Source organism: Cetorhinus maximus, chromosome 12 (assembly GCF_964194155.1).
Source record: "Cetorhinus maximus chromosome 12, sCetMax3.hap1.1, whole genome shotgun sequence".
Lineage (NCBI taxonomy): Eukaryota > Metazoa > Chordata > Chondrichthyes > Lamniformes > Cetorhinidae > Cetorhinus > Cetorhinus maximus.
In genome coordinates, this window is record NC_135890.1 from 118,238,668 (window position 1) to 118,262,381 (window position 23,714).

The window sequence follows — 23,714 nt, forward strand, 5'->3', positions numbered from 1 at the left end:
TACAGGTATTCAAAATCATGAGGGAAATGGACAGAGTAGATGAGGAGAAAATATTCCCACTCATGAAAGGATCGAGAATGAGAGAGCACAGATTTAAAGTAATTAATAAAAACAAGCAATAGTGATATGAGAGAGAACTTTTTCATGAGCGATTGATTAGGTTCTGGAATGCTCTACCTGAGAGTGTGTTGGAGGCGGGTTCAATTAAAGCATTCAAAAGGGAATTAGACTGTTATCTGAAAAAGAAGAATGTGTACGGTTACAGGGAGAAGGTGGGAGAATGGGACTAAGTGGGTTGCTCATTTGGAGAGCTGATACAGACACAATGGGCCATATGGCGGCCTCCTGTGCCATATTGATTCTATGATGTAAAACTTAAACTTTGCTTATTCTTGAGTTCTTCAAAATATTTAAATAATCATGTAAACTATATTTGTGTATAAGAATATTGGCAGAAATTATATTGCTGTGTCCAAAGGGTTAATAAATTACTGAGGATCTGCAACTATTAAAATTGCATTTTCTATATTTTAAAAAACTTTTTTCCCTGATTCCTCATCAAGATCCCTATACATTTTGTTTTGTTGTTTCCTCCACTCACTGCTTGTGGCAGAGGTTGAAACTCATGTTGGTGCCTGGTTTTAACAGCCCACAAGCATCCTGGCATATGCTGGAGACAAGATGGTGAATGTTGAAGTGTTGTTCAATCACTCTTCTCCCTTCCCAGCAGGATTGACTGTTAGAAATCAAGAACAAAAAGCCTTGTTTGGTTCATTTCCCAACCTCTATCATCTTTTGTTTCCAACAGGTGTCCTTGGTTAACAAAAGAAATCTCTCCAGCAATTCCAGTCTACAATGGCCTCATGTTTCTGTTTGTTTTGGCAAACTTCAGCATGGCAACGTTTATGGATCCTGGAATATTTCCACGAGGTTGGTGTGCAAAGATCATACGACTACAGTTTGCAAGTTCTCTGCATTGTTTGACAGTGAAGAGCTAGTTATTGCAGAACCTCTGAAGTGCTGGTCATATTAATTTGAAAGAAAATTTGCTGATAACTCAGTGGCAGCATAAACCAGTGGTCTAAACTCAATGTGTGTACGCTATTAAAACTAATGGATGTGAAATAATCTGAGATTTTCTCTATAAATTAGTAGCACTGTTCTAAATGTTTTCCTAACAAAATTGCACACTTGCTTTAAGAATTTTAAATTGCATTATTTGTAACTGCTTATGGATTACCATTATACTACTCCCAACGTGATCATGTTTGGCTTGCTCCTAATTATCTCTTAGCAACAGTGTCAGCGAGGCTAAACCTAGCCACATAGCACTTTTATGTTGTCCCATTCAACAATGAGACAATCACACTATTTCAACTTCTTGATAATATATAAAAAAGCATCTTAATCCACATCCATCTATCATGCTCATTTCTGGTCTTTGCCACTTCTAGGCATAATTTTATCGTTAATTGGCCTCAAAAGGCCCAAGGACGGGTGGGTCACCTGATGCCTCCCCCTGCACCTTGTAAAATTTCAAACAGGTCAGGGTGAGCGGGTAGGTGGCGGGAAGGCCAACTGCTGGATTTTTCTGCCCTCCTCACCTTCAAACCTCCCTCTTCATTCCCCCTTCCACCCTTGCTCCCTCACCTGTTGCAGAACCTTCAGCCATCCTGATCCTAGCCTCTTATACTCCCCACCTAAATTACTTTACCATACCCCATCTTTCCTCGCTAGTAAAACCCAACTGTTGGACGTTGCTGTCAAATCACCCCTTACCCATTATCTGCTTGGTGTCTAAAGTAAATGCGTCCCTTTTGTGAAGAATCTTGCAACATTATCACTAAACTGTTCATTACTCTACTCATCTCTAGAATAGCTTCTATCTCATTATAGTAATCAGTAACAAACCTATTGAAAGAAATACGGCATATTTGGCTCTTTGTTCAAATGGAGACAGTATAACTGTAATTAACATCAAGTAATTGAAAATGTCATTTAGCACACAGTGTGCTAAAGTCACCCAAATCACAGTTTCAGAGAACAGTTAATAATGTTATCCATTGAATGGAAAGCAGAGTGACCTTAGCCACAGCATTACAGCCCCAATAGTTTGTTCTATTTCAATTTTAAAATTGATGCTAAAGTATAGAGCTTGAAATTTGCCAGCCAGGTCAGATTGCTGCGAAGTTTTTAACTTTTTAAAAAAAAAAAATTGGTGCTAGTTATTGGCAGGACTATAAATGCCTTAGCAAAAACATAATTACCTGGAAAAACTCAGCAGGCCCTTCAAGGTCATGAGGACTCGAAACGTCAACTTTATTCTTCTCCGCCGATGCTGCCAGACCTGCTGAGTTTTTCCAGGTAATTCTGCTTTTGTTCTGGATTTCCAGCATCCGCAGTTTTTTTGTTTTTATCTCTATAAATGCCTTAGCTCAACTCAGCTGTTGTCCAGCCTGCTGCTTTGGCTTTCTCATTAAAAATGGAGATTAGAACGTGTACAGTTTATTCAGGTTTATGCAGGTTATTCAAACTGCCGTGTCTTGGATCAAGAAGGCTTATGTGTCTGCTTGTCTTCTTCCACTCCTCTCCCTTCCCATATTCATTGTTTCTTACCAGCAAGCCTTATCATCCATCTTGGAATCAACGGCCAAGGAATGCGTAAGAGGAGCTATGGATAACGTGGCCATAGATTTCATTAAAAGCTGTTGCAGTTTGTAAACCAATGACATGGAATATTTCTTTAATGTTGTTGGTGTGTTGACAAATCAGCATGTGTTGATGAGCAGCACACTTTGGAAGTTTGATCAATTTTGTAAAACATATTAAATTTATAAGTGACATTCCTACTTACTGAAGAGTCCATAAAGCCCGTATGAAATTGTAATTTATACATTAGACACAACTAAATACTAATGTTCAGCCAGGGTGAGAGGCTCAATTTAGAATACAGACATAATTTGTGCATTTAAAGTAAAGATAATACTTACAATGCTGTGAACACAGTACAAAATTATTTACCCAAACCCAATTTTCAAATAAAAGGCCCTCCCTTAGGATGACTTATAAATTATGATTTGATCAGACTGATGAGAGACTTGGAGAAACAATAGTCTCGTCCTCTTTTTGTGCAATCTGTGGAATGGAATATCTGGCAAGAATGTTCTAGAAGTTGGAACTTCAGCAATTGCAGTAACAGTAGCAAGGATGGCAGAAACGGGAGGGAATGACGAGAAAGAGAGATTTGGAAATTGCACCTTGGCAGCCTGCCAAGTAAATCTGCTGATCATATGACCTCATCCACTTTGGGTTATTGAGTATTGAATCATTTGGCTGTATTGTAAATAAGAGTTTCTCAATGATCTCGACATGCTGTGCAAAATATTTAGATTGATTCCTATTTTACTAAAATAACTTGCACCTTTACAAGGTGCTTTATCGGCAAGGCCACATCAATATTAAGCTACTCGACCTTTCATTGTGTTTGATGGAATAGAATTATGCGAACTTCATGGATGGTTTTGATGGAAAAAATAAGGAGAACCTGTTTCCACTGCCAGGAGAGTCAGTAACCAGAGGGACAAAAAGATAAAGTAATTGGCAAAAGAACTCAAGGGTACATGAATCAGAAAAAATGTACACAGTGAGATGACCTGGAATGCACTGCCTGAAAGAGTGGTGGGGGCAGATTCAACAGGAACTTTTGAAGGGAATTGGATAAATATTTAAAAGGGACAAAATTGCAGGACTACAGAGATAAAGTGGGGGAGTGGGATTAATCGCACAGCTTTTTCAAAGAACTGGCACAAGCATGAGTGTCAGCTCTGGCTTAGTGGCTAGCGCACACACCTCTGAGTCAGGAGGTTGTGGCATAAATGCTGCCTGATGCTCCAGCGCAGTACTGATGGAGTTCTGCATCGTTAATGATGCTGAAGTTCAGAAGAGACGTTAAACCTTATCTGCCCTCTCAGGTGGATGGAAAAGATCCCATGGCATTATTTAGAAGAGCCAGGGCGTTTCCACAGTGCGCCGGCAAATAGTTATCTCTCAATCAACATGACAAAAACAAATTACTTGGACATTATCACACTGCTGTTTGTGGGAGCTTGCTGCACACTGCTGCATTTCCTACATTACAACAGTGACTGCACTTAACTATAAAGTGCTTTGGGGTGTCTGGCAGTCATGAAAGACACTGCCTTTCTTTTCACAATGGGCTGAATGGCCTCCTCGTGTGCTTTATGATTCTATGATTATACACGAGATGCATATTCCGTGGGGAAAAAAGCAGATATTCTGCATATTAAATGTGTTATATGCTTGAGTCCAAGGGTTGCTGATACATTTTTGTTTCTTAATGTAGTTAAACAACTCGCCTTTTTTTTTAAAAAAGTCTTGCATCTTACCTATTTGTGAGTATCAGAGAGTTTGGACGGTCATCCTTTTGTCCGTTTCACTTTAGGTTAACTGGCTGACATTCAGTGTGGCACTGCTTTAAATTGACACTCAAGGTTCTCCTTTCGACCGTCCATTTTAATAAAGCTGTTCAGTCTGACTAATGCACATGTCTGATATGATTTAGTGTGGAGGAACTAAAACGAAGACTGAGTTGAAGAATTATTTAGAACCAGAATCACACGGAAGACTAAAGCTAGTTTGGAGCTTTGGCCAGGCTTCAGTAGGGAAAGTTCATCTCTCAGCAACTAAGTTTTTGTTGAAAGAGTTGTGAGCTGCAGCAGAAAGAAATATGATCAGACTGCCTGAGGTGAACTTGAGACAGGCAAACTTTCAAGGTAGAAAACAGAGAAAATGTACTCTTTAAATACAGTAAGGTCAATGAAAATCTGGAATTCCTTGGCTAAAAGAAATAGGAGGAGAAATTAGACAACAAAGTAACAACAATTAGAATGAACTGTTTGAGTCTGGAAGTTTCAAAATAACAATTCATGCAATTACTTTAAAAATGTGATTTTTTTCATATTCATTCACTTAAAAAGTTGAATTCACCATGTCAAAGTGTCTCACCAGGGCAAAGGACTCATAAATTGATTTTGTTGAACTGAAGATTCAAACGACAATTATACCATTGCCTATATTTTTGGCATAGTTGAGTAATTATCCCAGAACACAGAACCCTGTAGTGTAAAATCCAGACAATAGAGAGAAGCTCTTTCAGATTTTAATACTTCTGTTTTGTAAAAGTAATTGATTTATTTCAGCTAATGAAGATGAGGATAAGGATGATGACTTTCGAGCTCCACTCTACAAGAATGTGGAAATCAAAGGAATCCAAGTACGGATGAAATGGTGTGCAACGTGTCACTTTTATAGGCCACCACGATGCTCTCATTGCAGTGTGTGTGACAACTGTGTTGAGGTAAGCAATGCTGTCATTACAGTTGCTATTTAACTTGTTGCTGACATGAGAGTACACACTGGCATTTTTTTTTGTTCATTTGCATCATCCATTTTTTTCCCATCCCATGAAGACGTTTCTTTGAATATGACTCCACAAATGCTGAGAATTTTCCTTTATCTTGCCCAAGTAGTCATCACTCAAAACAAAAACAAAAATACCTGGAAAAACTCAGCAAGTCTGGCAGCATCTGCGGAGAGGAACACAGTAAACGTTTCGAGTCCGAACGACCCTTCAACAGAACTAAGTAAAAATAGAAGAGAGGTGAAATATAAGCTGGTTTAGGGGAGGGGTGGGGGGGGGGGGGTGGGACAAGTTGAGCCAGTGATAGGTGGAGATAACCAAAAGATGTCACGGACAAAAGGACAAACAGGTGTTGAAGGTGGTGATATTATCTAAGGAATGTGCTAATTAAGGGTAGAAAGCAGGACAAGCAAGGTACAGATAGCCCTAGTGGGCGCGGGGTGGGGTGAAGGAATCGAAAAAGGCTAAAAGGTAGAGATAAAACAATGGATGGAAATACATTTAAAAATAATGGAAATAGGTGGGAAAAGAAAAATCTATATAAATTATTGGAAAAAAAGGGGGGGGGGATCAGAAAGGGGGTGGGGATGGAGGAGAGAGTTCATGATCTAAAATTGTTGAACTCAATATTCAGTCCGGAAGGCTGTAAAGTGCCTAGTCGGAAGATGAGGTGCTGTTCCTCCAGTTTGCGTTGAGCTTCACTGGAACAATGTAGCAGGCCAAGGACGGACATGTGGGAATGAGAACAGGGTGGAGTGTTGAAATGGCAAGCGACAGGGAGGTCTGGATAATGCTTGCGGACAGACCGAAGGTGTTCTGCAAAGCGGTCACCCAGTCTGCGTTTGGTCTCTCCAATATAGAGGAAACCGCATTGGGAGCAACGAATGCAGTAGACTAAATTGAGGGAAGTGCAAGTGAAATGCTGCTTCACTTGAAAGGAGTGTTTGGGCCCTTGGATGGTGAGGAGAGGGGAAGTGAAGGGGCAGGTGTTGCACCTTCTGCGGTTGCATGGGAAGGTGCCGTGGGAGGCGGTTGAGGTGTAGGGGGTGATGGAGGAGTGGACCAAGGTGTCCCGGAGGGAACGATCCCTGCGGAATGCCGCCGGGAGGGGTGAAGGGAAGATGTGTTTGGTGGTGGCATCATGCTGGAGTTGGCGGAAATGGCAGAGGATGATCCTTTGAATGTGGAGGCTGGTGGGGTGATAAGTGAGGACAAGGGGGACCCTATCATGTTTCTGGGAGGGAGAGAAAGGTGTGAGGGCGGATGCACGGAAGATGGGCCGGACACGGTTGAGGGCCCTGTCAACTACTGTGGGTGGAAAACCTCAGTTGAGGAAGAAGGAAGACATGTCAGAGGAACTGTTTTTGAAAGTGGCATCATCAGAACAGATGCGACAGAGGCAAAGGAACTGAGAGAATGGGATGGAGTCCTTACAGGAAGCAGGGTGTGAGGAGCTGTAGTCGAGGTAGCTGTGGGAGTTGGTGGGCTTGTAATGAATATTGATGGACAGTCTATCACAAGAAGTTGAGACAGAGAGGTCAAGGAAGGGAAGGGAAGGAAAGTGTCAGAGATGGACCATGTGAAAATGATGGAGGGGTGGAGATTGGAAGCAAAATTAATAAATTTTTCGAGGTCCCGTGAGAGCATGAAGCAGCACCAAAGTAATCATCGATGTACCGGAGAAAGAGTTGTGGGAGGGGGCCGGAGTAGGACTGGAACAAGGAATGTTCCACTTACCCCATAAAGAGACAGGCATAGCTGGGGCCCATGCGGGTACCCATAGCCACACCTTTTATTTGGAGGAAGTGAGAGGAGTTAAAGGAGAAATTGTTCAGTGTGAGAACAAGTTCAGCCAGATGGAGGAGAGTAGTGGTAGATGGGGATTGTTCGGGCCTCTGTTCGAGGAAGAAGCGGAGAGCCATCAGACCATCCTGGTGGGGGATGGAGGTGTAGAGGGATTGGACGTCCATGGTGAAGAGGAGGCAGTTGGGGCCAGGGAACTGGAAATTGTTGATATGATGTAGGCATTCGTTGCTCCCAATGCGGTTTCCTCTACATTGGAGAGACCAAATGCAGACTGGGTGACCGCTTTTCAGAACACCTTCGGTCTGTCCGCAAGCATTACCCAGACCTCCCTGTCACTTGCCATTTCAACACTCCACCCTGCTCTCATGCCCACATGTCCGTCCTTGGCCTGCTGCTTTGTTCCAGTGAAGCTCAACGCAAACTGGAGGAACAGCACCTCATCTTCCGACTAGGCACTTTACAGCCTTCCGGACTGAATATTGAGTTCAACAATTTTAGATCATGAACTCTCTCCTCCATCCCCACCCCCTTTCTGATCCCCCCTTTTTTTTCCAATAATTTATATAGATTTTTCTTTTCCCACCTATTTCCATTATTTTTAAATGTATTTCCATCCATTGTTTTATCTCTACCTTTTAGCCTTTTTCGATTCCTTCACCCCACCCCGCGCCCACTAGGGCTATCTGTACCTTGCTTGTCCTGCTTTCTACCCTTAATTAGCACATTCCTTAGATAATATCACCACCTTCAACACCTGTTTGTCCTTTTGTCCGTGACATCTTTTGGTTATCTCCACCTATCACTGGCTCTACTTGTCCCACCCCCCTTAAACCAGTTTATATTTCACCTCTCTTCTATTTTTACTTAGTTCTGTTGAAGGGTCATTCGGACTCGAAACGTTAACTGTGTTCCTCTCCGCAGATGCTGCCAGACTTGCTGAGTTTTTCCAGGTATTTTTGTTTTTGTTTTGGATTTCCAGCATCCGGAGTTTTTTGCTTTTATCTTAGTCATTACTCATGTGTGAATCTTGTTAGTGAGCACCAATTTTGTTATTTTACCATGACAGTTGAGCCTGAAACTCTTTACTTGAGGCCCACACATTCACTTCCAGTGGAGGTCTCTGAGCAGTGATCAGAAGTTGGAACAATAGATTATTCACCTCCCCGCCCCCTCCTCCACACCCCACCCAAGCTTCTGCTATCACTAAGGCCAATTTTCCAACCCCTAAAGCTACCTTGGTTTTGATCAGTTCACTCAGCACAGACTGGGATTGAACATAGAAGCTTTCTGGTGTGCTCAGCTCACAAACTGAGAGCTTCAACTACTACGAAGGACATCTTCCTATGCGTATATAGTGTATTGGGATGCAAATAGAATAGTTAAGCCAAAACTTGCAAAGTTACGTCAGATTATGAACACGTCTCTCAAACTGCAATTGATTGAAAGGGAGGGGGGATGCATCTCATTGTACTAACTCAGCTGATCTTGGTAGCTTTGGTTTCCCTACATGCGCTTCAAGGAGTTCTCAGTGGCACTGTTTAATATCATAGTTAAACAGATTGTTGAACATCGTGCAGACACGCATCATAGTCAACATCAATTAAATGGACTCCATAAGAAAATCTAATCGCTGGTACTGCTGCACTTGTGTTGGGGGAGTGATTGGGTTGCAGTTCCTATCTGTTGTTTCCCAGTGCATTGAAAAAGATGCTGGCCAGAAGATAAAAAAGACTTCCTGCTAAAATTTACTTTACAATTTTTTTGTCTCGGTTCATTGTTTTATTTTTAGGACTTTGATCATCATTGTCCATGGGTGAACAACTGCATAGGGCGAAGAAACTACCGCTACTTTTTCCTCTTCCTCCTCTCCCTCAGTACGCACATGATTGGTGTGTTTACCTTTGGACTGATTTATGTTTTAAAACATATTGAAAAGCTTGATGCCCCACACACTGCCATCACGTATCCTTTGCTGTACTACTATGTGGTCCTTTATTGAGAAGCCATTGACTTATATTTTAATTTTGAAAATAAACCTCTGCTCATCAAACGGACAGGTAAACAAGAACTTGTATTTATATAGCATCTTTAATATGGTAAAACATCCAAAGGTATCTCACAGGAACATTGTCAGACAAAATTTGACACCAAAGAGAAAGGAGATATTAGGAGAGGTGACCAAAAGCTTGGTCAAAGACCGGGTATAAAAGCATCTTAAAAGATGTCTTAAACGTTTAATGCCTCTTTTGTATTCTTTAAATTATTGAGATTTTCAGATTTGCTTGACATCCACAGATCTTTATAAACAACTTCACTAGATTTGACTGGAAAAAAGTTGCAAATTAAACCAGCTTTAAAACAAATTCTAAAGCAAAATACTCTGAATAATGGAAATCTGAAACAAAAACAGAAAATGCTGGAAATATTCAGATCTGGTAGCATCTGTGGAAAGAGAAACTGAGTTAATGTTTCAGCTCAATGACCTTGCATCTGAACAGGAAGAAGTTAGAGATGTAACATTTTAAGCAAATACAGAGGCAGGGAAAGGGTGCCATTTTTAAGGATGATGATGACAGATTTGCAAATTTGTTTCAAGGGTGAATTTAAGTGCTTGACATGGACTTGTATGTTAGGATTGATTTTGGTTTAGCTTGTGTTTCAGTTACAATCAAATCTATGATTGCATCAAATGATCAGCCCCGTTTCTAGGAAACTTTTCACCTTCTTTATTAATTTCTTGAGTGAAACTTTGCTGCTGCTCCTCGTCATTAAACAAACAAATTTCTGAGAAGTCCTTTTGTTAATTTTAATTAACTTTAAACTCTGTTTGTCATAGAGGGTTCAATTATCCAAGATAATTAATGAAATGTTGATCAGCATTTTCTGGTGCACTATGTCTTATTTACTTTTAATTTGAACTAAAAATTTTGCAAAATGTAAATAGTTTCACAATGTCAGTATTGATTTTTAACTTGCAGGAGATTGGCAAAGTACGGCAACTGTGAAAGGGTGCAATATGCTGTGTACAGTATGGCATTGATTTGAGTTTTAAAGGGCTTTTTTTAACCATTTCCCCCATTGCAGTTATGTTGTTCGCCCTCCTGACCCAGCATTCCATTTGACCTTGGGATGCACGTGGTCATTGACCATCTTTAATTTGATATGGCATCACGATGGATCAGAATTTGGGCTTGACCCTAAATTCCTGTTGAATAGTCTTGGAGTTATCCTTAGCTCAAGAGGTCACCTGCCTATCATTCTGATCTACCGTAAGATCGACATGGCTTCTACAATGCTTTCTCGCAAGCAATGTAAAACAGTCAAAATCTACTCAGTTGTTCATTACGTAACAAAGAATTGAATAAAACTTGAGTTTTAAAATTCCTTTAAGGTAATGAAGCATTGAGTGTGTGAAAAAAGAAAGGCATGTAATTTGGAATCATTTTGGGTATATTCTAAGAGGCATTGCATTTCACAGTAATTCATTATGTGTGAAGTGCTTTGAGACATTGAAGAGGTGTGATATTGTGCTGTATAATTTGATCTCTTTCTTATTCATTGTTATCACCAACTGGCAAAATGTAAAGCTCTTCAGGAGACACACGGTAGTCTTAGAGATGTTATTTTAGCATTATGCAAGAGTTTCCTTTTATACATGGCGAGAGGGGAGAGGAAGGCTCGTGGTTTAAGCCTTCACGATTACCAAAGATGAAAGATGGAACAAAAAGGATAGGAGTGAGATATTTGTTAAAATAAAAATGCATGCGTATCACACACACGCATGCGCACACTTTATGTTGGATGGAAGTTATTTTGCCCTTTGAACAGACCACCCGGCATCGACCTACTTACCGGAAACGACAACGGCAAACCCAGCCCTGTCAACCCTGTACAGTCGTCCTTACTAGCATCTGGGGCTTGTGCCAAAATTGGGAGAGCTGTCTCACGGTCTAGTCAAGCAACAGCCTGACATAGTCATACTCTCGGAATCATACCTTACATATAATGTCCCAGACACCACCATCACCATCCCTGACTATGTCCTGTCTCACTGACTGGACAGACCTAGCAGAGGTGGCGGCACAGTGGTATACAGTGGGGAGGGAGTTGCCCTGGGAGTCCACAACATCAACTCCGGCCCCCATGAAGTCTCATGGCATCAGGTCAAACATGGGCAAGGAAATCTCCTGCTGATTACCACGTACCGCCCCACCTCAGCTGATGAATTAGGACTCTTCCATGTTGAACACCACTTGGAGAAAGCACTAAGGATGGCAAGTGCGCAGGATGTACTCTGGGTTGGGGACTTCAATATCCTTCACCAAGAGTGGCTGGGTAGCACCACAACAGACCAAGCTGGCTGAGTCCTAAAGGACAAAGTTGCTAGATTGGTTATGGGCAGGTGGTAAGGGAACCAACAAGAAGGAAAAACATACTTGACCCTCATCCTCACCAATCTGCCTACCACAGATGCATCTGCCCATGACAGTATCAGCAGGAGTGACCAGCACACAGTCCTTGTGGAGACTAAGACCCGTCTTCACATTGAGGATACCCTCCATCATGTTGTGCTGAATGGGATAGATTTCGAACAGATCCAGCAGCTCAAGACTGGGTATCCATGAGGCACTGTGGGCCATCAGCTGCAGCAGAATTGTACTCAAACACAATCTGTACCTCATGGCCCAGCATATCCCCCACTCTACCATTACCATCAACCCTGGTTCAATGAAAACTGCAGGAGGGTGTGCTAGAAGCAGCACCAGGCATACCTAAAAAAATGAGGTGTCAACTTGGTGAAGCTACAACACAGGACTACTTGCATGCCAAACAGCATAACCAACAAGTGATGGGTAGAGCTAAGCAATTCCACAACCAACAGATCAATATAAGCTCTGTAATCTTGCCACATCCAGTCGTGGATGGTGGTGGACAATTAAACAACTCACTGGAGGAGGAGGCTCTACAAATATCCCCATCCTCAATGATGGAGAAGCCCAGCACCTCAGTGCAAAAGATAAGGCTGAAGCATTCACAGCAATTTTCAGCCAGAAGTGCCAAGTGGATGACCCATCTCGGCCTCCTCTAGAGGACCCCAGCATCATAGGTGCCAGTCTTCAGCCAATTGGATTCCCTCAACGTGATATTAAGAAACTGCTGAAGGCACTGGATACTGCAAAGGCTATGGGCCCTGACAATATTCCGACAATAGTACTGAAGACTTATGCTCCAGAACTTGCTGCACCCCTAGCCAAGCTGTTCCAGTAACGCTGCAACACAGGCATCTACCTGGAAATTTGGAAAATTGCCCAGGTATATCCTGTATGCAAAAAGCAGGACAAATCCAACCTGACCAATTACCACCATCAGTCTACTCAATTCCCCTCCAAACCACTCACCATTCTGACTTGGAAATATATCGCCATTCCTTCACTGTCGCTGGGTCAAAATCCTGGAAGTCCCTTCCTAATAGCACTGTGGGTGTGCCTACACCACCTGGACTGCAGCGGTTCAAGAAGGCAGCTCACCGCCACCTTCTCACAGGCAATTAGGGATGGGCAATAAACGCTGGCCTGGCCAGCGAAGCCCACGTCCCGTAAATGAATTTTTAAAAACTTGCATTTCTGTAGCACACTTCATGACCTCGACCTCTCATAGCACTTTACAGCCATGAAAGACCTTTGAAGGGTAGTCACTATTGTAATGTAGAAAACACTACAGCCAATAAGCGCACAGCAAACTCCCACAAACAGCAATGTGCTAATAACTAGGTAATCTGTTTTTGTGATGTTGTTTGAGGGATAAATATTGGCTAGGACACTAGGCATAACTCCCCTGCTCTTCTTCATAATAGTGCTAGATCAGGGGGTCAATGTAGGTAGGTCAGCGAGCACAGGGGTGATGGGTGAATGGGACTTGAGCACACAACTGAGACACAGTTGACCAGAAAAGGAAAGATGCGTCCCATGTCTTGGTTACCAAGCGAGTCTTGGTTACCAAGCGAGTATTGGTCTCCCTTTCCCACGATGTAATCTTTGCTTTTGTCTCGTACTTTTCACTATTGCTTAATTAAAATGTCAAGTGTAAGTGTAGTGCACAGCGATCACTTTTGTTCAAATGTTCTCAAAGCTCCAAGTTGCAAATTATTTGTGTGTGGCTGTTTAAATACTCCTGTGGGAACTATACCATATTTTATTGGCTGTAAAGCATTTTGAGACATTCTGAAATTGTGAAAATTGCCATATAAATGCAAGTTATTATTACCTTAATAAAATACAGGTAACAGTACCTCAAATCTGGCTTCCAAAAACCGGTGGTGTCTGAAAACCAGACATTTTTTTTCAATGTGCCATGCGTGAATTTTAAGTGCTATTAAATGAATGAACAAACTTTCTGGCTTGTTTGGGGAGTTGCTGCATCAGCACAGGAACGTGCTGAGTCGTTATCCACTTTGCACGCCTGTCGCTTCCCACACTCCCGAGTGGTCAGAGTGACCATTGACCCCCATCCCACCCAGCTCGGGGAAAAATTCAAGGAGTCGCACTTCTCTGCACAACTTTCATCTTCAGTGTTTCTCTAGTGCTCCAGTGACCTGAAGTGAACATAGTTTTTAAGTGGTGGCTTTACCAAAGCACCGTCCAGCTTCAGTGTGGCTGGCTCAGACTTGGACTTGATCGCTGTCACTATTTAATTACGTTACAGGTACTGTGCAATGCCTCGGGACCTTTTTCCAAAAACCGGCAAGATCAAAACCCGGCACCAAATCGGTCCTGAGGTTGCCGGTTTTGAAACACTCTACCTGTATGCCCAATTTTCCTGCGAGATATTGAAATTCTCTCCTTAGCACAATATGCTTGAACATCTCATCTCTTCACCTTTAGCTTGGTGCCAATTCCCATACATCACTTTATTGGTCTTTCTGGTAATTTCTATTGTGATATGATGTGCATATACATTTAAGCAGTAAATCTTAAACGACTGTCAATTACTACCACCTTGATACGAAGTGATGTATTAGTCCCATGACTTGAAGGTAGTCTGCAAGCAGCAGGGTAGAGATCAGATGTATCTTACTTAGCCTCTCAGTGAATATTATCTGTCAATAGTCTCATCTTCAAATAAAGAACCCACATTGTTGTTTCACCAATCATTGTGTATGATTGGTACGTAAACATCTAAAAGAATAATATAACATGATGACACAGCAGGGTAGCATAGTTTTGAAGATTTGACTGCAAAATATACATGCCTCAACCCTTCACACGCAACAGAAGCAAAGAGCTGGTGTGAAAGTGGAACAATAATCAAGACTCACTGCATGTGTAAAGATTCTGCAGCTTTGTAGGGATTCCACGTACACCTTTGTTCTGACTTCGCACCTCACCCCAACTTGCAGCCATTAGGTCCTGGTAAGATTGTTCATATCTGGGAGAGGTTAATTAGTAAAAGTCTAACTGCTGCAAAGTTTAAGCCGTTAAATTAACCAGTAGACCGCAGGTGGTCTCACTCTCTAAGTAGAATTCCAGAGACAGGAGAATTCATTACTGCTGAAGCTAAATACGGAAAACTGGGTTGGGAAGAAGAATCTATCCAGTAACAGCCCCTAACAGCTAGAAAAAGCCTGCAAAACGTTTTTTTGCACTGCTTGCTTTCACATTGGTAGTCCTGCAGCCATTTTCCTGCCGAAATCACTTTTGTGGGCAGAGCTATGAGCTAAACTGGAAAAAACCGAGCAGCATCACCCTTGCAGTCATGCTGTAACCTATGATCAACTAAGGCAGTGTCCACTAAAGGTATTGCAACTTGGAGCAATATTAACTCTAAAAGCGTTGGAGGAAACCTAACGAGTATCAAAAGCTCCAGATATCATTTAAAATCCTGCAAAAAGCTAAAAGATGACCACAAAATTTCCAACTCTCAATTGGAAAGCAACAGATCACCTTTCTGAGTTTACCTTGCTCTGACAACACATCAAGTCTGTCCAATGACCATCTTAAAAATCCAGATACAAATATAGTCAGCACTCAATTACGAGTGAAGCTCAACTTCAGAATACACCATCTGGAATTCACGTCTTTTAGGCAGCAACCGACAGAGACCATTGACCAATTCATAAGTAGATTCGGAGACAAGGGGTGTGATTGCAACTTCACGTAAGCAAAGCTAGCTGTTGAATTGTTGAATTCAACATTCAGCCCGGAAGGCTGTAAAGTGCCTAGTCTGACCTTGGCTTGCTGCATTTTTCCAGTGAAGCCCAACGCAAACTGGAGGAACAGCACCTCATCTTCCGACTAGGCACTTTACAGCCTTCCGGGCTGAATGTTGAATTCAACAATTTTAGATCTTAAACTCCCTCCCCCATCCCCACCCCCATTTCCGTTTCTTCCCCCTCCCTTTTGTTTTTTCCAATAATTTATATAGATTTTTCTTTTCCCACCTATTTCCATTATTTTTAAATCTATAACTGTAATACCCTGTCAGCCTTTCCACCCCACCCCCACTAGAGCTGTACCTTGAGTGTCCTGCCATCCATTCTTAATTAGCACATTCTCTTAGATAATATCACCACCTTTAACACCTCTCTGTTCCTTTGTCTGTAACATCTTTTGATTATCTGCTCCTATCACTCCTTGTTTGTCCCTACAACCACCCCCCCCCCTCCAAACTTCTCTTCCCTCCCCCTCCCCCCCACCTTAAACCAGCTTATATTTCACCCCTCTCCTAACTTCACTCAGTTCTGCTGAAGGGTCATGAGGACTCGAAACGTCAACTCTTTTCTTCTCCGCCGATGCTGCCAGACCTGCTGAGTTTTTCCAGGTAATTCTGGTTTGTTTTAGATTTCCAGCATCCGCAGTAGTTTTTTGTTTTTACCTCAGATAGATTATCTGGTAATTATCTCATTGCTATTTTGAGATCTTGCTGTGCACAAATTGGCTGCTGCATTTCCTACATTACAGCAGTGAACAGCTCTTCATTGGATGTGAAACATTGTGATATCCTGAGATTAAAAGGCACTATATAAATGAAAGTTCTTGCTTTTCTTTTTAAGATGGGAAAATGGACTTCCTTGTTTGCATTTATGTTGTGATCTCTATACAGCAAGTTGAATCTATAAAAAGTATAGTGTTTATATAGCTGATGTCAGCCAGAGGTTACAGAGCTCTTGAGGAATGGAGGAGGGGAATCTCATTCCTAGTTGAGCACTTTCACAGTAAAGTGAGTGTGGACATGAGGCAAGAACAAGATCCAGTTTAGCTGTGATATTCCCATGATCAAATACTATACTGACACTTGATTAAGTTGATATACTGGGAATGAACAATTGGGCTGGAGGGTGTGTAGCATTCATACACCAGTAAGCGTCAACGCCTTCTGAAGGGATGGGGGAAATTAGATATGAAAATAAAATTTATTGGAAGCGTTCTTTTCAAAGATATCCTTGAAACTTAATTTTCTGTACAAATGACAAGTTCAGCATTTGGTCAAAAAGAAGACCAACTGCACCTCATATTTGAATTAGACCAATTCACAAGGGAACATGAATTTCAAGAAGTTTCTCTCTTTGGAAGAACTTCTGAAAAATGAAATAATTTTTGTATGAAACATCAAACGTGCATTGGGTTGGAATTGTTGAGAATATCTCCTATGCAGTTTTTTGGTTCTAGTAGGTAAGAGACAAATTAAATTTGTGCATATTGAGATTAATTTGTGTATGTTGAATTTATCTTCACTCATACTGAATATGTGGTCTTTCCTTGACTGAAGTAAATAGCATGGCTGTCATGTGTATAGCAGGTCTTTTCTTCATTCCTGTTATAGGTCTTACAGGATTCCATATGGTTTTAGTTGCCAGGGGACGGACAACAAATGAACAAGTAAGATAACCAAATGCAGCATTGAATTGCAACATTGAATGTGAAAGCGAATGCAATTGAAACATCAATAGTGTCCCAGCTTCTAAAGTAATTTTTCTGCCTTAATTTTTTTTTCCTTAAACCGCTGGTACATTTAAGTTAAAGGTTTACAAAATTGGAAAAAAAAGTTACCACAATTTTTAAATTATATAATTTGCCATTTCCACTCAGGCCATAGTGTACTGAAAGGGTTTATTATGTATACTAAATCAGCATGTATGTCATACAGGTAACAGGTAAATTTCGAGGTGGTGTAAATCCATTCACCCGAGGATGCTGTGGTAATGTGGAATACGTACTTTGTAGTCCTTTAGCTCCAAGGTAAGTGTTTCTATTAAATTTCCCATTCCTAAAATTGAGCAATTTTAAAATGATAAATCTGACAACCAGCTTCTGTACATGGCACATTTATCATCATAAGAAGAGTGAAATTCAAGGTCAAGCCAGGATTTTTTAAAATATAAATGTAGAACTGGTTCAACTGGGAACAGTACTTCCATGATGCATGAGGAGAGCAACTGAAATAAATTCATGATAATATAGTTTCAACAGTGCTATCAAGTGACACTTGCTTAGCAATAACCTGCTGACTGGCGCTCAGTTTGGGTTCTGCCAGGGCTACTCAGCTCCTGTCCTCATTACAGCCTTGGTCCAAACACTGACAAAACAGCTGAACTCCTGAGGTGAAGTGAGACTGACTGCCCTTGACATCAATGCTGCATTTGACTGAGTGTGGCATCAAGGAGCCCTAGCAAAACTGGAGTCAATGGGAATCAGGGGGAAAACTCTCCACTGGTTGGAGTCATACCTAGCACAAAGGAAATTTGTTGTGATTGTTGGAGGTCAGTCATCTCAGCTCCAGGACATCACCGCAAGAGTTCCTCAAGGTAGTGTCCTCAGCCCAACCATCTTCAGCTACTACTTCAATGACCTTCCTTCCATCATAAGGTCAGAAGTGGTGATGTTCGCTGATGATTGCACAATGTTCAGCACCATTCACGACTCCTCAGATACTGAAGCAGTTCATGTCCAAATGCAGCAAGACCCGGACAATATCCAGGCTTGGGCTGACAAGTGGCAAGTAACATTCATGCCACACAAGTGCCAGGCAGTGACCATCTCCAACAAGACAGAATCTAACCATCGCCCTTTGACATTCAATGGCATTACCATCATGGAATTCCCCCATCCTGGGGGATTCAACATCCTGGGGGGTTAACATTGACCAGAAACTGAACTGGACTAGCCATATAAATACTGTGGCTACAAATGCAGGACAGAGGCTGGGAATCCTGCAGTGAGTAGCTCACCCCTGACTCCCCAAAGCCTGTCCACCATCTACAAGGCATAAGTCAGGAGTGTGATGGAATACTCCCCACTTGCCTGGATGAGTGCAGCTCCCACAACACTTAAGAAGCTTGACGCTGTCCAGGACAAAGCAGCCCGCTTAATTGGCACCACATCCACAAACATTCACTCCCTCCACCACTGACGCACAGTGACAGCAGTGTGTACCATCTACAAGATGCACTACAGGAATTCACCAAGGCTTCTTGGACAGCACCTTCCAAACCTTGACCACTACCATCTAGAAGGACAAGGGCAGCAGATAGATGGGAACACTACCAACTGGAAGTTCCTCTCCAAGTCACTCACCATCCTGACTTGGAAATATATCACTGTTCCTTCACTGTCACTGGGTCAAAATCCTGGAACTCCCTAACAGCACTGTGGATGTACCTACACCATATGGACTACAGCGGTTCAAGAAGGCAGCTCATCACCACCTTCTTGAGAGCAATTAGGGATGGGCAATAAATGTTGGCCCAGCCAACAAAGCCCACATCCCGTGAATGAATTAAAAAAAATTGTATAGAATATAATAAAAGCTAGGGGGTGTTGCCATTAGCATAAAGTTTTTGATAAGGCTATTGAACATTGCAGTTTGATGTTTTAGGTTTATAAAGCATACAGTGAAAGCAATGTACTTAAACATACATTTTAAAGATGGTACTTACAACTATGCTTAATAATGGCTGGTTTGGGATGCAATCATGGCACAGTTCTAAGATGAGTGTCTTCAGCCTTTATGAATCCAAATACTCATTACAATGAGATAAATTTTTATACATGCGCCTACGTGACAGTCCACACAATAGTACATTGCATACTTATATAAAAGCTAAAATACAAGTTCCTAAAAATGAAGTTTCAATGACTTGTCCCTTATCAATAACTTTAGTTTGGTTTACTTACTAGTATGTGGGAAGTTGTGGACACTACCAGTGACTTAGACAACCCTATGTGCAACAAGTGTTGCCAGCCACAGAAACTTGAGCTCTGGGTTTCGGAGATCGAGTGGGGGCTGGAGTCTCTGTGGTGCATCAGCAAGGCTGAGAGCTACATGGATGGCAAGTTCAGAGAGATGGTCACACAGCAGTTTAGGAGCATGGAGGCAGAAAGGGAATGGGTGGCCACCAGGCAGTCCAAGAGAACCAGGCAGGTAGTGCAGGAGTCCCCTGAGGTCCCGCTTGCTATTCGGTTTTCCATTTTGGACACTGGTGTTGATTCCTCGGATAAGTGTAGTGAGAGTCAAGTTTGTGGCACCGCAGATTGGCAAGGAGATGGAAACCTGAGGGCAGATTCAGATAGGTCAAATTCAGAGCAGGAAATGGGAGACAGAAAATTAGTGAGAGACTCTAAAAGACAGAAGAATCAAAGGTTAAAATGTGTACAGCACAGGAATTTGACAATGTTAAAATGTATATATGTAAATACATGGAGTACAGTAAATAAAGCCGATGAGCTGACAACACAGACACATGGTAGCATGATATCATTGCCATAACGGAAACTTGGCTTAAAGAGGGGCAAAAGTGGCAGCTCAACAACCCAGGATATAGAGTTTTTGGGCAAGATAGAGAGGGGGATAAAAATGGTGGGGGTGTAGCATTATTGGTTAAAGAATCAATTACAACTGTGAGGGAGATGCTATACTAAATGAATCATCAAATGGGGCCATATGGGTTGAACGCAGAAATAAAAAAGGGGCAGCTTCACTGCTAGAAACGTACTGTAGACCCCCCCCCGCCAAATAGTAGGAGGGAGATAGAAGAGCAAATTGTAGGCAAATTTCTGAGTGCAAAAACAAAAGGGCAATAATAGTTGGGGACTTCAACTACTGTGCTATCAACTGGGATTGGAACTGTGTGAAAGGTACAGAGGGTGCAAAGTTCTTTAACTGTATTCTGGAGAAGTTTTCTTTAGCCGGCACATAACAAGCCCAGTGAGAGCGGCCGCAATTCTAGATTTAGTCTTAGGAAATGAAGCAAGGCAAATGGATAGTGGAGATAGTGACCATAATACAGATTTAGCATCATTACAGAAAAGGACAAAGATAGAACAGGAGTAAAAGTTCTAAATTGGGGGAAGACAAATTTTACAAAGTTGATAAGTGATCTGGCGAAAGTGGACTGGATACATCTATTTGAAGGAAAATCAGTGGGAGGCATTCAAACGTGAGATTCTACGGGCACAGTGTAGTCATGTCCCCACAAAGAGAAAGGGCGGTACTACCAAATCCAGAGCCTTCTGGTTATCCAGAAGCATACAGGGTAAGATAAAGAAAGAAAAAGAAAGCTTATGACAGTCACAAAAACCTTAATACTGTAAAAAGCCTTGGAGTATAGAAAGTACAGGGGTGAAGTGAGAAAAGAAATGATGTAATACTTTGGGGTTAGGGGCTACAGATACATAAATAGGCAGTCGACTAGTCATAAGTAATTTTAAGATAGTTTATTAAGTTGATTAAGAAACAACAGTTTAGCTATGATGCATTAACTAATTAGACAGAATAAGTGTACGACCCGTAACAGTTGAAAGCAGTACACTAGTCCCAGGGGACAGATGGCCGGTCGGCACACACTATGTTGATCTCAGTAGCATTCTGCTCTCTAGTCAAAGTGTTAGAGGGCTCTTCCCTCGGTCTTCTTCCTCCTCATTGTCCATCTTCCATCTGAAGAAGGCAGCTGCCCAACGAGCACTGCCACCTCACCAGCACCTCAACCCCCTACCACCAGTATGACACCAATATATATACCCTTTTTTTGGGGACAGGGCTGGTAGCTTACCCAGTGTCAATCATCTAACTATTCTGACCAGTGGATACAGGACAGGTACTCAAAACATCAGTGTGGTTCCCACCCCTCCTTGTTCATCACTCTGCTCGAGGTTAGTTTATTAGTTTACATCATGCTGAGGGACATATCCAGGCCCTTTCTAAACACTTGCATAGATAGAGGGGTGCACAAGGTGCCATCCTACCAGCTTCGGAATGTCAACATGGCAGCCCGAACTAAGTGACCTTGCTGTTTCTGAAGACTGTTCAGAGGTTGAAATGTTTAGAATTTCTCTTTCCAGAGAGAGAATCAATGCTGTTTAGCTAATCTCATAAAATACAGAAAATATCCGTTTATTAAAGACCCCAATTTCTTACAATTAGGAAAGCAAAGAGAGGATATGAAAAAAATTTGGCAACTAAAATCAAGGAAAATCCAAAGATGTTTTATCGGTAGATTAAGAGCAAGAGGATTATTAAGGAAAGGGTAGGGCCTATCAGATATGTACAAGGTAACTTATGCATGGATGCAGGAGATGTGGGCAGGGTTCTTAATGAGTACTATGCATCTGTCTTCACAAAGGAGAGGATTGATGCAGACATTCTAGTTAAAAAAAGAGGATTGTGAAATAATAGATACAATAAGCATAATGAGAAAGGAAATACTGGCGGGTCTGTCACCCTTGAAGGTAGATAAATCACCAGGGCCAGATGGATTGTATCCCAGGCTGTTAGAGAAACCCAGGGGGGAAATAGCAGATGCTCTGAGGATCATTTTCCAATCTTAAGTAGTTACAGGCAAGGTACCAGAGGATTGGAGGTTTGTAAACGTTGTGCCATTGTTTAAAAAGGGTGTGAGGGATAGGCCAATCAGTCTGACTTTGGTGGTGGGCAAATTATTGGAATCAATTCTGAGGCACAGGATAAACAGTCACTTAGAAAGGAATTGATTAATCAGGTAGCCAGTATGTTTTTTTAGGAGAAAGTTGTGTCTTACTAATTTAATAAAATTTTTTGAGCAAGTAACAAGGAGGATTGATGAGAGTAGTGCAGTGGATTTTAGTAAGGCATTTGACAAAGTCCTACATGACAAACTAGTCAGAAAAGTAAAAGCCCATGGGATTCAGGGGAATGTGGTGAGTTGGATCCAAAATTGCCTCAGCGACAGGAAACAAAGGGTAGTGGTCGATGGATGTTTTTGTGAATGGAAAGCAGTTTCCAGTGGCGTTCCACAGGGCTCAGTGTTGGGTCCCTAGCTGTTTGTTGTATATATTAATGCTTTGGACTTAAATGTGGGAGACATGATTGAGAAATTGATGACACAAAAAATTGGCCATGTAGTTGATTGTGAAGAGGATAGTTATCGACTCCAGGATGATAGCAATGGTTTGGTTGAGTGGGCGGAAAAGTGGCAGAAGGAATTCAATCCAGAGAAGTGTGAGGTAATACATTTGGGGAGGGCAAACAAAGCTAGGGAATACATAATAAATGGGAGAATACTGAGAGGGTTAGAGGAAGCGAAAGACCTTGGAGTACATCTCCACAGGTCCCTGAAGGTGGCAGGACAGGGAATAAGGTGGTAAAGAAAACATATGGAATGCTTCCTTTATTGGACAAGGTATAGAATACAAAAGCAGGGATGTATTGCTGGAACTGTATAAAATGCTGGTTAGGCCACAGCTGGAATTTTGTGTACAGTTCTGGTCACCACATTATAGGAAGGACATAATTGCTCTGGAGAGAGGAGATTTATAAGAATGTTGCCAGGTCCTGAAAATTGCAGCTTCGAGGAAAGATTGGATAGGCTGGGGTTGTTTTCCTTAGAACAGAGGAAGCTGAGGGGTGACTTAATTGAGATGTACAAGATTGAGGGGCCTAGATAAAGTAGACGGGAAAGACCTGTTTCCCTCAGTGGAGAGGTCATTTACCAGGGGGTACAGATTTAAAATGATTAGTATAAGGATTAGGGGGGACATGAGGAAAACCAGAGGGCGGTGAGTGTCTGGAATTCACCGCCTGGTTTTGTGGTGGAGGCAGAAATTCTCAACTCATTTAAAAAGTACCTGGATCTGCACCTCAAGTGCTGTAACTTCGAGACGACGGACCAGGTGACTCATAGACTCATATATTTTTACAGCACAGAAAGAGGCCATTCAGCCCATCATATCCATGCTGGAAGGTGGGATTAGAATAGGCAGCTAGTATTTTAATTTATTTTTCCATAAGAACATAAGAAATAGGATCAGGATTAGGCATTCAGCCCTTCAAGCCCGCTCCACTATTCAGTGAGTTCATGACTGCTCTTCTACTTCAACACCATTTTCCTGCGCTATCCCCTTATCCCTTGACGTTTTTAATATCAATCTCAGTCTTGAACTGAGCCTTCACAGTCCTCTGGGGCAGAGAATTCCAAAAGTTCACCAGCTCTGAGTGAAAA

At 41.9% G+C, this 23,714-nt stretch overlaps 1 protein-coding gene across 1 annotated transcript in view; it reads left to right on the forward strand.

The window, feature by feature from the left end:
- The window catches only part of zdhhc8b (zDHHC palmitoyltransferase 8b), a 251,443-nt gene that overhangs the window by 204,541 nt on the left and 23,188 nt on the right, over nucleotides 1-23,714 (forward strand). The window contains exons 2-6 of the mRNA XM_078554510.1: nucleotides 809-930; nucleotides 5,220-5,377; nucleotides 9,036-9,208; nucleotides 17,019-17,121; nucleotides 17,390-17,481. Of these exons, the coding sequence (XP_078410636.1) occupies nucleotides 809-930; nucleotides 5,220-5,377; nucleotides 9,036-9,208; nucleotides 17,019-17,121; nucleotides 17,390-17,481 (648 nt within the window). The remainder of the gene's footprint in view (nucleotides 1-808; nucleotides 931-5,219; nucleotides 5,378-9,035; nucleotides 9,209-17,018; nucleotides 17,122-17,389; nucleotides 17,482-23,714) is intronic.